Source organism: Mus caroli, unplaced genomic scaffold, assembly GCF_978045245.1.
Source record: "Mus caroli unplaced genomic scaffold, Mus_caroli_1 scaffold_9, whole genome shotgun sequence".
Lineage (NCBI taxonomy): Eukaryota > Metazoa > Chordata > Mammalia > Rodentia > Muridae > Mus > Mus caroli.
In genome coordinates, this window is record NW_028227264.1 from 57,967,972 (window position 1) to 57,989,264 (window position 21,293).

A 21,293-nucleotide genomic window follows, 5' to 3' on the forward strand; every position below is an offset into this window, starting at 1 on the left:
GGAAAACTCATTTAGTCACTGAAATATTTGTGCATATGCCTTCGTGAAACTAAAGGACAATAAGAATAAAAAACGATGGGACCATCAAGATGGCTCAGCAGATAAGGACACTTGCCACTAAGCCTCATGGTAGCCCCACAAGAGGCTCACGGTGGAGGGGGAGAACTGAGACCTACACAGTTACCCACTGATTCCACGTATGTACTTTTTAGCCAGTGCACACACATGCACACAGATGCTCCAGATATAAACTTTTAAAGGGGGCTGATGGGATGGGATGGCTCAGCAGGTTAATAAGGTGCTTGCTTGCTGTCAGGCTGGCAGCGGCATTCAGTTCCCAGAACTCACATAATCAAAGGGAAGAACCTACTCCTGAAAGTTAACCTGTGAGCTACGCATGCGCGTGCACACACACACACACACACACACACACACAAAAGAAATAAATATAATGAAAAAGTATAAGAGACTATGCTAAGCTAGAATGGCAAGCACTCCGTGCTACTGTGCAGTGGAGAGCGACGGCGCATGCGTGGGAACGCTGGGCTGGCTCTGGCAGTTTCTAGCCATCGTCCAGTCGTCCTCCCAATGTGTCTTCTCTCTGCTGCTGCTTTCCTGGTTCCCTGCTCCTTAAACACCAGCTCCTTCCCATACTCCACCCTCCTTCTCTTTACCCAGTTCTTTGGGGAGCAGCTTCATGTCTGACTCCCTGCCAATGACCACACAATATACCAGCAGCAGCTCCCAGCCCTAACCTTCTAACCTACTGTCTCCTCACTGTCCCCGTCAGAGTGCACTGCGGAGTCTGTGAACTTGGCACAGACCCCTGTGGCAGCAACTTCATTCAGTCACCCCTTTCACATGGATTTAATTCCTTCTTTTAAGTGACATGAGTCATGTAAACCAGTCACGCAGTCACCTTTGCAGTGTCCACACAGCTCAGCTAACAATCATACACTCCACAGTTCTAGCCTTCTTCAGGCGCTGCGGATTCCTCCTCTCTCCATTAGCACTGCCCACACCTCAGTTCACATAATCCAGTTCACAGGAGCTGCTGAGACCTGCTCTGAAATTCACCTCCTTTGCAGCTCATCCTTCAACGCTGGCCAGACAAAGCCTTCCTAAATGCCCGGTAGGACCACTATTCGGAGTCTCCATATTGTCCACTGTCATTAAGCCTTCAGGCACCACAGAAACTAGGTACGTAGTGTAGGTGAGTGCAGGGGACCTAGAGAGAGACACCAAGGAAACATGGGAGAGCATGGTTCATGTTCAGAATTTTGAACAACATGGCACACCTCCAAGAGTCTCGAGTTGCCTCTGGGTCTGAGGTTAGACCTGAGCCAGGTCTAAGCTGCCGAGTAGCCTGTCAGCAGGTTTCATTGAGATGAGCGCCTTGACCTCTCGGCTCTGTAGAGAGTGACACAGCAACTAGCTCAGGTCCTGTTTTGTCTTCAGGTCAGAGCATCTCAGCATGAAACAAATGTGAGCGTGTCTCTGTGCTCTCAGTGGATCACGGCATGAGAGAGACTCGGGCCTGGAGTCAGGGCTGCTCTAAGTCCAGTTCCAGGCCGGCCATGTACTGGGATGCTCTGGCCTAGACAGTTAACTGCTCGAGCCTCGAGCCTCAGTTCACTCCTCTCGGTGTTTTTTGTTCTGCTTTGTTTTTGTTGTTGCTTTAACTCAACATTCTGCTGACTTCGTTATATTCTAAGCAGTCAGGTGGCTATAGCTTTGATAAAATCTAGCCACTTATATCATTTTGTTTCAATACCAAAGCAGGCTCAGGTATGGCTCCTTTAAGATTTAGAGAGACAAAGTTTTACTTATCTGACACACAGAAATTAACCATTTTCTTCCACTTCTGTTGTGCAGTGGATACCAGCAGGTAGCCTACAGGAAGTTTGGTTTTTTTGTTGTTGTTGGTTTTTTTTTTTTTGGAGTTTTTTAGATTTCTTTGAAGCATGAATGAGTAATCTTTTGCTGTATATTTAATTCCAGTGACATATGATCATGGAGATAAACTATTCAGCACATGCCTTTAATCCCAGCACTTAGGAGGCGGAGGCAGATGGTTCTGTGAGTTTGAGGATGGCCTGGTGTACAAAGCCAGTTCCAGGACATCGAGAACTACACAGAGAAACCCTGTCTTTGAAAAACTGAAGGGGCGGAGGGTTGAAGGGGGTGTGTTTGCTCATAACCAGTAAGTTTGCAGAGACCGTATTAAGGGCCAGACTCACCACTGACCACACTGTCTGATACTGAGAAAAATAAGATGCTTTTAAAAAGAAGAAACAGTGTATGTGACCCAAACCCATTCTAACTTTGCTAATGGGATTGATGTCCATGGACAGTGACTTTTCAGATTCTGACAATCTCATAAGATTATCTGCAGCAGCATTTGGGGAAGGAAAGACAGTAAGAGGTATAAGAAAATGACTCTAAAGGAAATAAAAAGTATCTAGGACTGCTACTGAGGGTGGCAGCGCCCCTTCTTGCTGGGGCTGAAAAGAAAGTCAGGTTGTACCTGACTCCCCGATACTCAAGTCTGATCTGTGGGTTCCAGTGGCAGAATGCTCTCAGTAGATGCTCTACAGGAAGCCTCTGGCCATTGTGACAGGCCGCTCCTCCAGAGGGTGTTTAGTTGGTTCCTCTGCTTTGCCAGTCTTTCTCACATGTGCATCATACATGTGCATACATGCGTGTATGTGTGCACACAGATGAAGTCTTGGAGATGATTCTGAAAGGTGGGAAGAGAGGAATCACGGCTGATGAATCACTACAGATGCTACAAAAATGTACGTCACCCAGCGTGATGGAAAGCCACACCACCCAGACTGTAGAGAAGCTGCAGTCTGTCCTGGAGAATGCCAAGGTCAGCTCAGCCCAGACCTACAGAAGGCGCGGAGTGCTTGGAATAATGCCATCATTGGCTTGGGTGACCTGGTTTTTTTGAATGGTGAGCCTAGCAGGCTTTTCCAGGCCCCGTATGGTCTGGTAAAGGTTTCAGCAGTGCCTCCCTCCCTCTGTGTCCATCTCTGGCCCCTGACATAATTACTTTCAAAGGCAATGTTACTTAATTACTCCCTGGCCTTTGCTGTGTGTGCCTGAGATCCTCAAGACTGAAATTAGATTCTTTACATTGCGAGAGGGAGTCCGGGAGAGCTCAGAGGGATTGTCCCTGTGACGAAGAAGAGATTCCAAATCACGAATCAGGATTACAGTAGCCAAAACTGGTTCCAGAAACCCTCTGGAACCCATCAGCAAGAATCTCGTCATTCTGGGTCAACGGCTCTCCAGCTGTTGGAGTGAGAGCCTAAAAATCGCCTTTCTTTAAAGGAAGCCAGACAGAAGTGCTTGATATTTAGCTGGGTTTTAGGCATGATCCCAGTGTTCAGGTATTAAGTAGTCTGTCTGAAACCTTTTACCTGATTCCCTACATACTCCGATCGATGACTGCAGGTTGCTGACCCTGGCAGAGGGTGAGAGGCCAGCGGGGCATCAGGGGAAGCTCCTGCTTTGTTCATGCCAAAGCCAGGTAAAGTGTATCATCGTCATTATCTGTCATCTGCCAGCATCCGCGAGCAGAGGGCTAACCAGTGCCACCACTTGCCCTGATGTTCACAGCTGCCTTCTGCATCTCTCACGATACACAGCAGAGCAAATCTGCGCTACCCGACCCTCCCACCCCACCCCCGTCCCCAAACCCCACGATGTCCTGCTGCAGCCCACAGTCTGGACCACTTTTAGTTTGTTTGGTTTTAATCTTGTGTGTATGCATGTTTTGCCTATTTGTATGTCTGTGTAAGTCCTGGTGCCAGCAGAGGCTAGAAAAGGAAGTCAGATCTTCTTGGAACTAGAGTTACAGACAGCCATGTAGGCGCAGAAAACCAAACTCAGGTCCACTACAAAAACAGCCAGTGCTCTTAACCACTGAGCCATCTCTCCAATCCCCTGTTTTGTTTTGTTGTTTAAACGTTCAAGATTGCAAGTTACAAAATCCACCAATAAATAGATGGAATTGTCCATCTTAATGCTTGACTCAAGCGGTGCACGGTGGCTCCTGCCTTTAATCCCAGCAGATCTATGTAAGTTTGAGGCCAGCTAGGACTACAACATGAGACCCCATCTCAAAAAAACAAACAACAAAAACCCCGAAGTTTGACACTTACCAACATCTTAGTAGAAGATTAGAAAGAATACTTTTGAAAAGTGCCAATAGCCAGGTGTTAATGACACCTTTAATCCCAGCACTCAGGAGTCAGAGACAGGCAGATCTCTGAGTTTGAGGACTACAGAGTGAGTTCCAGGACAGCCAGGACTGCACAGAGAAGCCTTGTCTTGAAAAAAAATAGAAGGAGGAAGGAGAAAGAAAGATGCCAATAAACATAAAAATGGGATTCTCCAAGTGGGGTTCTGCTCAGCAATCGTAGCTCCAGCCTAAAGAACAGTAGTTACGGACCAGGGAGGCAGTGCACTGGAGAGGCTGAAGCCAGCAGACCAAGAAACAGCAAAGGAACAAATCTGTTGGATGCCAACATCAAGTGAATCAGACATCCGGAAGCCGACAGGCACAGCATTCACCGAGGCAACCAGCGATATAAGCCAGGAACTTTCCAGCCAGCTGCCTGTGTGTCTGAAAGGAGAATTGGCACCCAGGAAGTACTGCTGTTGACAAACTCACAGTGGGGGCTTGGCCTCTCTGGTTATACATGCTGTGCAAAGCTCATCACACACACACCTCTGTGTCTACAAACAATCCTCATGGTTATGGTTTGGTTTGAGGGTTGTTTTGATTTTTGTCTGTTGTTTGTTTAGTAAAAATGATGATAACCGAAAACTTGTTTGGTGGTATTGGGACAGACAGGACACTTATTTTGGTTTATTCTCTAAAGCTCTGCAAGTTGGGAGCACGGAAGGAAGGGAGGAGGAAGATGCCTTCGTTTTCTTTACGAGAACACCTAACTGCTCAGGAGAACAGCCATTCGTTTCCGTTTCATTATGACACACGAAGTGTATTAATTGTGTTTTGATTGATTCTGAAACACTAAAGCCTGGTGCAGGGGCTTTAGTCACTCACTTAAGGAGGAAGTATGTCCAGTCCGTGGAGTTCATCTTGGTTGTTGTTGTTGTTGGGGGTTGGTTTTGTTTTGTTTTGTTTTGTTTTGTTTTGTTTTTTTCAAGCTTCAAATGAATTTTAGCATTTAAGGGTGCTTCACTTAGTAATTGGTGTATGAGGCCAGCATCTTGAAGAGGGAGCTGACTGACTTACGGTACACTTTCCTGTCCTACCAGGGAACAGTGATGATGACAGCTAGAAGCCCTCACAGCAAAGTGACGCTCACGGAACATTGCACATATGTAAAGCTAGCTTGTTTAATGGCAAGGGCAGAGGCCTAGACTCTGACCTCCTTGCATCGCAGCAGTGGTACGGCTCGTCATAGACAGGCTGTCTCGGCTCAGTAAATAATAGTGTATTCAAAACAACATGGTGTGCATGCTTAGCATGTAACAACCAAAAAATGGGGAAGAGTGTCATACAGGTGAAACTGAACTGTCATTCAGCAAAACTGAAGTATTTAAGAAAGGAGAGATGGCTGGGTGGCTTAGAGCACTGGCTGCTCTTGCGAAGGATCCAGGTGTGACTCCCAGCACCCACCTGTTAATCCAGTCTTAGGGAATCGGACGCCCTCTCCTGGCCTCTACAAGCACTGCACATACTTGGTATGTAAACATGCAGGCAGGCAAGACACCCATACACATAAAATGTTCCTTTTTTTTTTTAATGTAAAAAGGTTGAAATACAAAACAAAAACAAAAAAACAAAAACAAAAAACAGGAAAATGCAGTTTTTAGGGGCCACAGAACTCTCTTGGGGTTTTAAGGAGTTAACACTTGACCTAGACAGTGTCCTTTTCTGGTTTGGGTATAATTTAGGGTTAAGCCATTTTTCTGGGGTGACTTACGTCTTGACTGATGTGTTCCTTCTATTTTTCCTCCCCTTTTTCCTTCTCTACTTGTAGCTCCTCAGAGAAATTTTGAAATTGCTTTCAAGATGTTTGACTTGAATGGAGACGGAGAGGTAGACATGGAGGAGTTTGAGCAGGCAAGTGGTGCTGACTTCTGTTTTTAGTATTTCTTCGCCAGTGGGGAGAGAGCCATTAGTGCAGGCACTTGTGAGAGCTGTGGCAACCACAGACTTACCCAAGAAAGCGCGTTTGCATGTGGAGGCCACTCTTGTTAGTCCCTAAAATTAATGTTTCTCAAAGACTGAAGATATTTCCTGCATTTTTAAAATTTGTACCAATTTCGTGTATCATAAGTCATTCTAATATATTTAGATGTCAAGAATTTGCATGTAAGGCTGGAGAGATGGCTCAGTGGTTAAGAGCACACGACGCTCCTCCAGAGGACCTAGATCCAGTTCTCAGCACCCCCATGGTGGATCATCACCTTCTGTAACTCCAGTCCTAGGGGGGAGCCAAAGCTGCCTTCCAGCCTCTGCGGGCATCTGGCACACATACAGTGCATAAACGGACATATATGGAGGCAGAACAGCCATATGCATAAAATAATTTAAATCAAAAGAATTTTTGGACAGCCATAACCTCTTGCCTCATCTTGAGTAGACTGGGAAGTGTGGGGTGTTCCAACCTTTTGGGATACAGTGTTGCCAAGTAAAGATGGCTACAGATGGATACAGTAAAGATGGCTGTTCTCGTAGGAGAGCTTTTGCATCATGCTGTCCCCACCAGCCCAAACAATTCCTCTTGTCCTGAAAACAAGCTCTCCAGGAGGCTTCCTGAGTCAGAATTCCCGTTCTCCCCCTCGATGCCACTACTCAACTGTCAATGCCTCAGTCTTCTCATCTGTAAAATGGGGGTGATAGGGCACTACTTCTAAGGTTGTTGTGTTGTACAGTGTTGACACAGAGTGTCAAAACCCGTGTCTCACCATCCTGAGTCTAAGGGCAGGAATACGGTTCTGTTCTAGGTTCAGAGCATCATTCGCTCCCAGACCAGCATGGGCATGCGTCACAGAGATCGTCCAACCACTGGGAACACCCTCAAGTCTGGCTTATGTTCGGCCCTCACGACCTACTTTTTTGGAGCTGATCTCAAAGGGAAACTGACCATCAAAAACTTCCTGGAATTTCAGCGCAAACTTCAGCATGATGTTCTAAAGCTGGAGGTAGGTGTCGCCTGGACTAGGATCCTCCTGTACACACAGAGCCTGGGGTCAGGGGCCTCTAGGCTTCCTTGCAGTCTCCCTCCAGCTGTGAGAACCAATGGGTCTGGCCTTGTGGTTGATCCGTAAGCAGGAGCAGATGGGAAATGCCATGTTCTGCAGGAATTGTCGTGGACTGGGATGGTCTAGGACTAAATGAAGCAGGGATGAAAAGATTCTAAGTCTTAGCTGTCTTTGGATCCCCCGTTTAAGGAGAAAGACATGTGGGTATCAGAGCAGGCCTGGTCCTAACGTGTTTCCCAGTGTTGTGCTCATTACTGGAAAGCACCAGAATGTAGAAGAGACAGGATAAGAGCCTTTCCTATGAATGTTTGCAAAGATGCCAGCAGCTGGAGGTGCAGACTCAGGATGAAATCTCTGCTCAGAGCTGCAGAGGTGTCTCGCTGTGCTTGGAGAGTTATATGCTCAACTTCTCCACTCAGGATGGAGACAGCCATGCTGCTCAGGCCCCAGATGCCCCACCATCTGAGTGCTAATGTTTTCACACTGTGTCCCAACCAGTTGGGTTTGGGGGTTTTGCTGTTGGTTCTATTCAGAACATCCATCAGATACCTTCTATGTACGCTTTTGCCTAGAGATTTAAAATGCCCTAATTTTTAGGGATTTTCTTAAATTCCCTTACAACCTCCTAATTCCAGCATAATCCCTGCTTTAATATTATTTGAAATTTCAAAACATTAAACAGAGTCACTAAACACACATGAAAAAAAGGCTCCCACTTCACTTAAACCCCGTACGTTTCTTCTCTGCACTCCGCTTTCCCAGCCCCGCCCGACTCAGTTACAAGAGTTGGGAAAATCACAGCCTAACTGCAGTTATTTATACGCATGCTCTCTGATACTCAGGATGTGAGGCAAACAGAAGGCCAAGCAAAGTGGATCAAGCTTTAGGGTTTGCTTTTGTCTTCATTTGTAAGTGATCTGAGGAATAGTCATTGCTGGCCTTGATGAACATCTACAATCCCAGCACTTAGAAAGCTGAGGCAGGCGGACTGCCATGAGTTCGAGGCCAGCCTGGGCTACATAATGAGTTCCAGACCTGCTTGGTCTCACAATGGAGCCCCTGTCTCAAAAAACAAAACATCAAGCTGGCACTGAGATTCTAGTGCCTAGAGGGAGAGGCGGGAGGATGAGAATGTCAAGGCATCTTCAACTACCAGGAAAGTGCTGGGTCATCCTGAGCTACCTGGGACCCCAGAATAGATCTCTACAGTTAGCCAGGACTTCTTATGGAGGCCTGTAGTTACTCACAAGCACTGCACCTGCAGGAAAGGGCAGCAGAGAAGCTGCAGAGCCGATCCTGTCACTCTAGCTCCCTTGCCCTGGCAGAGAAGGAGCACACAAGGCTGGGAACCCATCAGGAGAGTCCGGTGAGTGTTAGATTTCAAAGGTTCTCCTCCACTGCACGCAGAGGAACACCGCAGGCTAGTACATCACCAAAAAGATTTTTAACAATGATTGAAGCAAAGCAATTGCATAATCAACTCTAATGTAATCAGAAAATTAGTCATAATGCCTGTTTGTAACTTTCATCTTACATGTACTGATTGGTCTGTGGGGTGGGGACCAGAGGACAGCCTATGGGGCCGCTTCTTTCTTTGCACCGTGGGTTTCCTGGTGATCTCACTCAGGTCACGAGCCTTCATGGCAAGTGAGCGCCTTTGCCCTCTGAGCCATTGCTCCAGCCGTAATATTCTAGCTAAGTGCCATTTTGCTTTAAAATGTTCTATGAGACAAGATCTCACTGTACAATTCTGACTGACCTGGAACTCACTGCATAGCCCAGGCTAGCCTCAATCACCAAGATCTGCCTGCCCCTGCCTCCCCTGTGCTAGCGACAAAGGTGTGCACCCCCATGCCTAGCAACATTTAAATAAAGCAAATTTCTTCAGTCATACACAGAGGGCTGTCTTCAGGGAAACGTCAGGACTCAGATTTTTGCCACTTACCTTATCACAATAAACTTACAGATAATGGAATTTAAAGTGGAACTTTTCAGAATCAGAAAATTAGTCATTTCAGCCTTAAGACTCTAGAATGTTATGTGTAAATATTCATGTTATCATAGCCTGAGCATCCATAATTCACATATTTGGTAATAATGGTATTTTAGATTTATAATTTACTTTTCTTTTTTGAGTTTAGAATATTTGCATATGTGTGTCTTGAGGGGGTGGAAGTTTATATTGAACTGAATATTTTAAGTCTAATATATACACTAAAGATGCTCAATTATATATATACATGTACACTAGAGATGCTACCATTTTATATGTGTGTGTGTATACACCAGAGATGCTACAGTTACATATATGTTTGCATATCTATGTATATACATATATGCAGCATGCTGTGCTCTCATAGAATTTGTATTCTAACTGGAATATTTCAGCCTGTTCCTCAGTGCAGAAGGCAGTAGTAGACCCGATCCAGCAGTTTTTGTAAGAGAATCTGCATGTTCTAGACTTAATGTCCTATGTCTAAATCCCTGTAACGCACACCAAACTGGTCTTTACCAGAATAATGACATCTGGGAATATAAATAGTTTGGTTTCTTACCTTTATAATTACAATTTAATACCGAATGTATCCCCATAAGATGCAGTCACGGATAAAGCTCAAAGCACCAAGGTACCTAAGCAAACTTGAAAGAACAATAGAGTCCGTGCCGAGGGCTGAGCAGGAGGCTGGCCAACCACAGTCTAGCTGAACACTCCTAAAAACACGAGTGGGATACTCAAGACACCGGACCCTGACCTTTATTCTAGTTAGATGTTCCTCAGAAGAGGGAGCCAGTCATTGGTTTTTCTTGAGTGGAGGAGGGGGCCCAGCCTAACATTCACTGAGTGTCGTGTAAACAGTTATGTACCCTGAATCCATTCTTTCCACATAACGACACAGCTCGGTGACTTTGGAGCTGTAGCTCTCTTCCTCAGACTTCCCTCCATCAGTGCTAGATAAAGTATCCCTTTGAGGAAGTCTCCCTAGCAGACAGAGCGCCAGCCTGGGCACTAATGAGGTAATGAGTTAGTTATTCTCTCAGAGCCTGGCTACCCATTCATAAAATGGTTAAGTGAGTCAGTGTTTTGTTGTGGGCTGAATCATGTCCCTCCAAGATCCATCTGCTGTAGCCTACTACAGTTTGGGTTGAAATGTCTCCATGGGTTAATGTTCGGGGCTTCTGGAGCTAGAGCCTGGCTGCAGACCTAGGTGCTCAGGAGCAAGCCTTGGAGGTCCCACCCACCTCTGGTTCCAGTCTAACTCCTGCCTCTGCTGCTTGGCCTGGACCATGTGAACAGACCTCACCCCATGGTTCCACTGACATTGGCTCTGCCCACTGTGCATTCCCACCATGATGAGCTGAAATGTCTCTAAAACCACAAACCAAAAGCTTTTCTCCCTCAAGTTGTTTCTGTCACGTTATTTAGCTGCCATAATGGAAAGGTAAGCCAAAGCCCTAACACCGCTCTCTCAGAAGATGGCCGTATTCAGATACAGTACTGGAACAAGTAACTAGGTTCAAAGAAGGCCACTAGATGGGTCTAGATCCATCTGACATTTGCCTTTATGAGAAAAAAATGGGCACATCAAGAGACACCAGGACACACATGCACAGAGAGGCGATGATGGAGAAGCAGTCTGGGCAGCCACCCACCCACAAACCAGGCAGAGGGCCACACGTAGACCTTCCAGAACACTGACAAAATGGGTTTCTGCTGTTTAAGCCACCCAGCTACAGAATATTGTCCTGGCAGCCCTGTCATACTAGTGCAGGGCTGTGTGCCCGATAGCTTCCTGCCAGCGCTGTGTCTTAGTGTCCTTACAGTGGCATCTACTGTCACTCTGCCTCAGACAGACCACAGGCAGCTGCACACAAGGCATCCCAGCTGAGAGGCCAAAAGGCTGTTCGTTCACTTTGAAATCGTTTTCTGAGAAGACATCTGGAAATGGCAGCAAGCTTTGTTTTTATGAAACACTTCTAATTTCACTTTTCCAAGTTTGGGTGATTTCTCCCTTCACTGAGCATGAAATAAAATCTCATCATCACTGCTAAGAGGCAAGTGGAGATGATTAATAAATCTCAGTACCTTTGCTACGGGCTTTATAATTCCATCATTCTTCCTGTCTCTGACTAGTTTATTCCGTGCCGTGTCTCCTTTAAAACCTGAGAGGGGGGAGATTTATGGCTCCATTTATCCGCTCTTTTCTGCCTTTTTCTCAGAACAGCAGTTTTGAGAATAAAGGAAGTTTGATCCATCACTCTGCATTTTCAGAAGGGTGAGAGGAGGGGCGCCTGTGAACGCTATAGCAGTGTCTGCCTCTGATCCAGGCACTTTGCATATCTTAACTTTTTATTTGAGACAGGTTCTCTTGGCTAGCCTGGAAATCACAGAGACTCTGCCTCCTGAGTACTGGCATTAAAACCATGCACCCGCTGGCCCTTCTTTCATTCTCATCAGCTCTATCAGAGTCCATGTGATAGAGGAGAGGACACACCCATATCACAGGTGTAGACACGACAGCCATAGCTGCTGTGTGGTAGTGTTGGCTCGGAGCCTGGTAACTTCACACTTCCTCTCAGACAGAGCTATTTCTGTTCCTTACCTGATTGGTTCTCGGTTTGTTTTGTTCTTTTTAGCCTGTGCTATGGTTTCTATGGGACTCAACACAGTTTGGATTTTAGGGGCTGAAAAGGACCAAAGTTGTAGCATTTGGCCTTCTCCAGAAGTCCGTTTCTGGTTCCTTTGCTACCCAGGTATCACTCCCAGGACAGAGAAGAATATTCTATTGTCTGTCTGTTACCCAAGCCAGCTGAGGCATCATGAGAACAATCACCCGCTGAGCTCTGCCCTGTCTGAGTGCTCTTACATGGGACAGCCTTTGTCCCATTCCTCCCCTCCCCTTTTCTCTATTTGAGAGCAACAGCAACAAAAACACAGTTTTAAAGAAGTGATGTAAGAATACAAAGTTGCTTCCTTAAAACTCTTTTTTAGGTTAAGAATTCTATCTAAGGCTGCCAGAAATGAGTGAGCAGGGTTCCTTGGAGACAGGTGCCGAGTCTAATTCCAGTTAATATATTCACTGATTTCTTGAAGACTGTAGCAAGAAAGATGTCAATCAAAATGAAAGATACTAGAGAATTCTTTGAAAGATTATGGTTAATTTTAATTTGGGGTAAAGGAACTGTCATGTCAAAGAGAAGTAAAAAACTAATTTATGCAAGAATAAAGACTCTAACTAGAACATACAACAAAGAAATTATGAAATGAGTTGGGGGTCTGTGTGGATAGTGTATAACCAGCCAGTCACTTAATGACTGACTGTCTTATGTTTCTGGGCAATATTTATATATAGAGAGAGATTACCTTGTTTAATAGGGAAAAAAAAATCCTAAAAGCAGGACACAGAGAAATGGGCTAACTATTCACCACTATCAATAAGAATAGAGAGACCCAGCAAGTGGCTTAGAGAGTAAAGATGCTTTTGACCTGAGTCCAGCCCCAGAGCCACATAGGTAGTGCGTAGGGTCCACGTAAATCCAACTTAACTCAAACACCATGTCAATGCAGATGACAAAAATTTACTGTAATCAAGCCGCTACTGATTGATCAGGGCCACAGAACAGACTTGGGAGCTGAACTGGGACCCTAGAGAGAAATTACACAGCACATTAAAAGGATGAGACCACACAGCGAGAGGGAGTGGAGTGGGCTGTAGCATTGTCCAATCATATTTTGACTTAAGGGGTTGAGCAAGGGAGTTTTCACCAATCAGGATAGGAGTAGGTTCCTGGGCCTGGAACATGAACTTGTTTGATCCTGCCAGCAAGATGGAGAGGTTGTCCTTGAGATGTCTGGACTCGGACAACTGTTTCCTTATAATGTAAGGGTCCATGATTCCCGGAAGAATGAAACCCCAGACTCAAAACAGTATGAAAGCACAGAGTGTTTTATTCTTCAGAAGTCCAGCATTCTCCCATTACCAGGATAGAGACAATCACGTGAGCCTGAAGAAGGCTAGCTTTAAAGCACATTGGGATTCTGGGGTGGATGACCTTTGTCTTACTCCACCTCTAGACATTCTGGAACCATTTTCAAGGTGTGAAGTCTGGAAACTGCTGCCGACCCATTGTCCTTGCCTCAGGCCAGGTGGTGGGCAGCTTCTGAGGGCAGGACTTGCCTGGGTTTGCCCAGTTCTTAGAAACTGAGATTTAGGCCTTGTCTCCTGAACTGCCAGTTTGAAGCCTGTCATGGAATCAACCTAGCCTTCTCAATAATAGAAGCTGTTCAGCTATTGGGAAGTTCCTAGCTCTCCTAGGACCTGGGACCTTAAATTTAGTTTCTCCTATGATTAAATGGAATCTGAAAACAAAATGGTAGCACTTAGGATAAGTTTGTTTTGCTTATTCCCACAGTGAAAGAAAGAACTGATTCTACAGGGTTGTCCGATCCCTACAAGTAGGCCATAGCACATGGGCCTGCACACTCGTCTCTCTCTATCACACACACACACATAATCCAAATAAATAAATTGTTAAGGATTAGAGAAAATGAGATTAATATTTTTTTTTATTTGCTCTTCTAATCTATGAGATCTGGGGATTAAATTCAAGTCCTTGGGCGTGGTGGCAAATGTATTTACGTACCAGCTGGCTTGCCTGCCTGTTGCTATTGCTTTCAGTGTTGGGTCTAACCTAAGTCTGGCCCAAGCCAGGCGAGTGCTCTGCCACTGTACTATATAGTCTAGCCCAGAGGGGTTAATTTCAGGCAAGGAGCATTTTTTTTAAATTTCAGAGTGCCTAAAGAGCCCCTAGAATCATGTTTGGATCCATCCAAGCATAACTGTGTGTACCGTTTCTTGCTCTAACAGTACAGGCGGGGATCACATTGCCTGTGAGAGACAGACTCACACAAAGGCCAAGTGGTTACAGAAAAGGACAGGGCAGGAAGGCCTCCAGCCAGGCTTGGTTCTCCTCACAGCCTGTATTTGTCTTGGCTTTTGTTTTTGATCCTGGCTTTTTGAGACAGGATTTCTTAGCGTAGACCTGGCTGGCTCAAACTTCGTCTCCTGGCTCTGCCTTCCAAGTACTGGTTTGTAGGTACATGCTACCAAGCTGCCTGGTCCAGAGTCAATTCTTTCTTTTTTCCTCACAATTTATTTATTTATTTGATGGGCATTGGCATTTTGCCTGCTTGTCTGTCTGTGTGAGGGTGTCAGGTCCCCTAGAACTGGTGTTACAGGCAGGTGTGAGCTGCCAGGTGGGTGCTGGGAACTGAACCCGGGTCCTCTGGAAGAACAGCCAGTACTCTTAACCTCAAAGCCCCACAGAGTTGACTCTTAAATTACATGCAAGCAAACAAAGCTGAGATTTCATCGGGATTGCTTCTCTTTTACTCTTTTGCTTCTACAAAGCAAAATAGAGATAATAATAAATTTATAGTTTCTTATTCCATTCTCGGTTTTAGCTTGAATTATTCAATAAAAGGTACTTTACTCCTTTAAGTATTTATAACTTTAACAAGCAAAGTACATATTTAAAGGAGTTTTTTGTTTGTTTATATTTTAAGAAAAAAGACCTATTAGCAGCCTCCTCCCTTGTAAAGTAATACAACTGTTGATTATAAAGGTAAAGGTATTTTACTAACATTTTTTTCTTTGAGGGGAAAAATCTACTTATACAGTATGGCCTGCCTTATTCTTGTCAAAGTGTTGAGAGAAGACTAGAGCAAGCATTTTCTTAAATGTGAAAAAGTGGGCTGTGGTTTTTCACCAGAAACTATGATATTACCACGGCATTGCAGACCGTGTGAGGAGGCTGCAGCAGTGACTCGGGATAACAATCCAGGACTCTTGTCCCAAGGATCTGGGTTCAATTCCCAGGGCCCACCAGGTGGCTCTCAGCCATCTTAACTCTAGCTCCCCAGGATCCAGTGCCCTCTTCTGGCCTCCATGGATTTCAGACACACACACGGTGCACCATGTGCATGCAAACAGATACCCATATGCATAAAGTTATAACATGTTATAATGCAAGATATAGATGCAAAAATAGAATTATAATGTAAAAATAAATTGTAGGGAAATAAGAAAACCAAAATTACAGTATGTCTTCACCCTGGGAAACTCCTCTTGCAACTTTAACAATACCATTATTTCAAGTAACATACATACATGCATACATATGTGCTCATGAATACTTAATATGTATGTACATGTGCTCATACACATATATTTGTGTGTGTGTGTGGCTTTAGTGGCTTTATTTTTTGTCCCTTTCAAGTACTTTATTTTGTTGTCTTAGTCCTTAAATCTAAAGATCTATCCATTTTTAAAAAGTCAATAAATAGGATCAGTAGCATGATTCATACACACCAGGAGTTAATTACAGAACCAGAGAAATATTTTTATTGGTTTTTGTTTTGGGGGTTTTTTGTTTGTTTTGGGGGGGGTTGGTTGGTTGGTTTTTGTTTTGTTGTTGTTTGATACAAGGTTTCACTGTGTAGCTCTGGATGTCCTTGAACTCACTCTACAGACCAGGATGGCCTCGAACTCAGAGACCCACCTGCCTCTGCCTCCCAAGTGCTGGTATTAAAGCCGTGCACCACATGCCTGGTTCTGGAGTCAAGGATTTTAAAAGCGCAGATCACTGATTTGAGAAATAGAACATAGCTGGATTCGATGATACACACCTGTAATACCAGTGCTTGGAAGGTACAGGAAGGAGAATAAGGAACTCAAGGCCATCCTCGGCTATGGAGTATATAGCCTGGGCTACGTGAGAGCCCCTCTCAAAAATAAAAATAAAAATAAAAGATAGTAGGATAATTTAATTTTCCCTAGTAGTTTTTATCTTTTGGTTGTGTTGAAGAAGGGAACATCTCAGGGTGACAGAATGCAAGCTAACATAACTTCTGGGCTCAGGTCATCCTCCTGCTGTGGCCTTCCGAGGAGGTAGAACGGTGCTCCCACGCCTGGCAGGAGACCCTTCTGAGCACTGAGTCACATTAATCACTGAGGACAGGTGTCAAGCGTTGGAGGCTTGTCTTGCTCTGGTTTACCGATAACTTTGTAATCCCAAAGTCAGTGGGATGACCGAGATACTTTGACAATATTTGGCAGTTTTCTGGATTTTTCTGTCACCCGATATCCTTAAAGCTACATTCTAAATTCATTTTAAACTGGCCACAAGGAAAAAAAAATCAAACTCATAAATAAGTCATGAAGATTTGATCTCCCTCCTGGGAAATGTCTCTTGACTGTCATTCAAAGTTGTGTCAGCCCTTTTTTCAGTAGCACACAAGTCCTTCTCAACTTTGGAGCCCGGTGCCTGAGTTTCAGAAGATCATGGTCATTCATTTGGAACGTTTGAGCGCAGGGCTAGTTAGAGTTTTAATGTGCTGGAGTGGAGCTGCAGCACAGAAAAGGAGAGCAGTGTGAGGCAAGCCTCAGAGGCCCACAGTTCACTGGTTAGCCACACATACTCCTGGCTGGTCTGTGACTATAGAGCCGTAGCACTGCCCAGCACATTAACAACCCCAGGGCCGGGGAAGGTGCTGGCCAACATTCCTTGAGGCCTCCCCTTAAATCAGGTGCTGATCTAATTGTGCCCCCGCTCTTTGTTTCCCTTGGACTTCACAGTGCTGTGAGGTTAGCATTGTAATCCCACATTTAAAAAGTGTAGAAACTGGGGCTAGAGAGACGGCTCAGTGGTTAAGAACACTGGCTGTTCTTCCAGAGGTCCTGAGTTCAGTTCCCAGCAACCACATGGTGGCTCACAGCCATCTGTAATGGGATCTGAAGCCCTCCTCGAGTGTGTCTGAACACAGTGTACTCACATATATGTTTTTTAGGTATGGCAAGTGAGGCAGAAAGAGGTTGAATAGCTTGCCATGGGTTCACATACATGGAGGGTGGGCCAGAGATTGTGTCCCTGGCAGTCCAACTTGAAGTAGTGCAGGATCTGTACTCAATGATGAAGATACAAAAAGAAACAAAACATTGCTCTAAGCTTCTCAAGGCAAGATGAATGAACCAGAATTTTATTTGTTTATTTTGAGGCCAGGTCCCACTCCGAAGCCATGCTTAGTCTAAATCTGGTAATTTAGCCTCGGCCTCCCAAGTGCTGAGATTATCAGCATGCACCACCATGCTCAACCCAGACAGTGTTTTCATGGTGTCGCATGGAATCCCTAGTGGAAGCGATGAGTGTCTGGTACGAGTCACGTCAATCAGTCTATGAAGTAAGAGGACAGGAGTCTGCTCAGGGGCATTTTCTGTGTCACTCTTGACTCTGAGGTGCGTTCTGTCTGCAGGAGAGGCTGACTTACCTTTATCTGCTGTTTACCCAGGTGTGGAACAATGAGACGAGTTGGGGGAGGGGTAGCCCTGGGACTGTAGCCAGGAAGAACTCTGGGGAGATGGGCCATCCTCATCAAGTCTGTCCCAGAGCATGCTTGAGTGGGTGATGGTCTGTACCTTCAAGGCTGGCTCTGTAGAAATACAAGAGGGGTGTGCAGACAGACACAGACAGACACAAAGAAAATTAGTGGGCAAGATCAATGAAGAGAAATCTGTAGGTTTCCCTAAGACCCTACAGCTGGGCCTAGAGACACAAACTTTGTTTGGCTGCCTCCTGATCAGCCCTCAAGTGAGGAAGCTCTATGGGCACAGTGGCACAGTCCCGAGAGCAGTGAGGAGGCTAACGGGCAGCCACTATTTCGAGGCCAGCATGAGCGACAACATCATTTCTCAAGTAAAACTGAAGATTAAAGCATGAGGAAGCTTAAACAAAATGTTTAGGGTATGTGAGTTCTCTCTCTCTCTCTCTCTCTCTCTCTCTCTCTCTCTCTCTTTCTCTCTCTCTTTCTCTCTCTCTCATATAACAGTGCATAGCTGCAGATGCAGAATTAGGGTCTTTAGAGCTCAAAAGGAAGTGCTTAGAAGAAAAAAAGCAAGCTTTAACCTCTAGTCTGTCTTTGGAGTCTAGACGGTGTCTTAGGAGCCAGAGCCAGCTTTGCGGTTACTCATGGATAAATAATGCATTGTGCCCCGCCTGATGACCTGATGCTCAGAGCAAATGCCTTGTGAGAGGAACGTGTCATCTTCTGAGTTCAGCATAGCAGTGGATGTGCCTCAAGCCCCTCCCGTTTCTCATTACTTTCCTCATGAATGTCTTCTCCATCCACGCCCACACTCTCCTGTTTGCTTCGTGACAGCCTACCCTACAGGGCATGAATGTCTTTTCTTATTAAAGCTTAGGCTAATGAAATATACACTACTTCAGTCGTTTTTCAGAGAGGGGAAAAGATTTGTGAAAACAGAAGGAAGAAAAATACACCACAGGAAATGGAGCAGCTTCAAAGGTGGGAGGAAGAGAAGATGGCGTATCTCCGAGAATAAAGCAGAGACAGCGGCCAGCCATGAAGTGTGCTAAGTGGGGCTCTGGGCACCCCCTTCCCGCTGTGTGGGTCAGAAAGCTCACTGCGGCTTAAAGGGGAAGCAGTGTGAAGGAATCTGGATCTCTAGAAAGATCTATCCACCCGTACTGTATAGATGAGCAAAGGAGGAAGAGCCTTTAAGTAAAAGGTGTTTTTAGAATTGATACCAAGGAGAGGAGAGGAGAGGTGATGCCACGCAGTGACACAGAAGAGGGGACAGCTGGCTTCGTAGACAAGTGCCACGTTCTATCTTGGACAACCCATGGTAGCCTCTCAAGGGCTGAGATTACAGGGATGCACCACAGTGTTTGGCTCCAGCTGCAGTCTTAGTGATAGCAACTGTAGCAATACAGTTGGAGGCTTAGCCAGAGGACCACCAGTGTATGGCATCTGTGGGCGCAGGGAACACACACGAGGATGCTGAATGTACCAGAAGAACAAAGAGAGCACCAGGGACAGAAATTCTTATGTGCAGATTGGAGAAGATGAGCCAGAGAAGGGCGGGTCTCCGTGTGAGCACCCTTGTGTCCACTGGGAGATCTCAATGCAAGAGGTGGTATGCAGCTGTGAAGAGGCAACACGGGAAATGTTCTCAGCTTTAGTGTCACGTGCTTAGAGCAGCCTTCCTTGGCCTCTCTGCTCATCTATCCATTTGTCCACTCCTAGTGGGGTTTGGGGAGCAGGTTATTTGATTGTTTTTACAAGTTCACAGTGAGCACACTACATGCTGACCTGGCTCAACTCCCACCTTCCCCACCATCCCTAACCACAAATCTTTGTTGAGCATTCACATTTCTTCGCTCTGTTTTGTGAGCCAGCAAGGTTAACCAGGGCCCATCTATGTGACCGTGGGTTTGGCACCTTCTGTTGGATCCTGGTAAACTCAGCACAGGGTACACAACTAAACACTGCCAGTTTTCTCCTCTCCTGGAGCCTATCCAGGAGCTCGGCTACAAAGGGTGGGGGTTGTTAGTTTGTGTATGGGTGTTTTGCCTGTGGCTATGTCCATGCATTACACACGTGCCTTTAGGGGCAGAAGAAGAAGAAATCAGGTGCCCTGGAGCTGGAGTTACAGACATTTGCAAGCTCTCCTGTGGGTGCTGGGAATTGAACCCAGGTCTCTGGGAAGAACAACTAGTGCTCTTAACCACTGAACCAACTCTGTAACCCCAGCATTTGTGGCTTTTGAGACAAGGTATCACTGTGTAGCCTAAGTTCTTCTTAAACTTGTGGTGGTGCTCATGTGCTAGTCTCCCAAATGCCTAAGACAGGCACGGACCACCTATTTAACACTGGTCTCTCCCCAGTCCCTGTCCACTGATTCATCAGGCAGCGGACTGTCTGACTTGTTCACCTTTTTATCCCCTAGACCATGTTCAGCATAGAATAGGCACAAGATAAGTGTTTGAATAGAACTATCTATTAGAATAACTGGTATACAAGAGTGATTTTTGTATTTTTTGATGGGTTTAGATTTTAACTTTACCTCTAGGACACTGGAAACTGTGCAATCTAGTTTTATGTCATCTTGGCACAGGCTAGACTAATTTGGGAAGAGGGAACCTTAATTGAGAAAATGCCCCCACCAGATTGAGCTGTGATGCATTTTCTTGATTAATGACTGGGGGGTGGTGATGGGGGTGCAGCTCACTGTAGTCCTGGGAGCTGTAAGAAAGCAGACTGAGCAAGCCAGCAAGCAGCACTCACTCCTCCATGGCCTCTATCTTAGAACCTAGTCCTGCCCTGACTTCCCCAATCGTGGATTGTGATAGCAAACTGTAAAGTAAAATAAGCCCTTTTTTCCAAGTTGCCTTTAACCACGGTGTTTTCTCCCAGCATTGGGAACCCTGACTAAGATAAGAGCCTTGGTTTTCTGTACAGAATGGAAGTAATGCTGGCTTTCCAGGCAGGTGTGGAACCCCTAGCACGTTGTCCAGCCTCCATTCCACGTTCTCTGCGTCTACCAGTTTGTTCATCCTCTCATAGCTATTTCTGTGTTGGCAGAAGCTGACTTCTCTCTGCTCCACAGAGTGCCTACCATAGCCTGCTAGTGTGACCTGCAGGTCTTCCATTACTAAAAGTGGAAATAAGGGAAGAACTGGTGGCCTGGACTTCCTAGCATTCCTGTCCGTTCCTAGTCGTTGCAGCTGTGCAGCTTTTAAATTTTGGAAGACAGCCAGAAAATTGCCCACTTTGCCACCAGTATGTTGATACCATTTTTTAATGCCCTAGATGATTTCTAAGGTTTTTTTACTCTGGGATTCTATGGCTCTGAGAAGAAGTTGACGCTTTGGCGTGGGACAGAGTCACAGTCTCCAGACCCTTCTTTCCTTCTCTTGACTTCTCCAGTTGATGACAGCTCTTAGCTCCTCTTCACATTTACAGAGATGCCAGAAATCAACCTCAACATAATCCGTTGTCAGTGATTTTCAGTATATTCAACTAACAGGGTAAATGAGATATATGGAATTCATTGCTCTGGAGAGTACCAGTCAGCGAGCTATAATGTTTTTAGATTTCCATGCAGGTACATTGTGATGCGTGACATCAGAGATTAAGGAGCAGTGTGTGCTCCTGTACTCCAGCTACTCAGTCCTGAGTACTCCAG

The 21,293-nt window shown here is 45.5% G+C and overlaps 1 protein-coding gene across 1 annotated transcript in view; it reads left to right on the top strand.

Annotated features, from left to right (window-relative positions):
- The window catches only part of Micu1 (mitochondrial calcium uptake 1), a 152,002-nt gene that overhangs the window by 79,206 nt on the left and 51,503 nt on the right, over positions 1-21,293 (top strand). The window contains exons 7-8 of the mRNA XM_021173987.3: positions 6,024-6,106; positions 6,994-7,191. Coding sequence (XP_021029646.1) covers positions 6,024-6,106; positions 6,994-7,191 — 281 coding nt within the window. The remainder of the gene's footprint in view (positions 1-6,023; positions 6,107-6,993; positions 7,192-21,293) is intronic.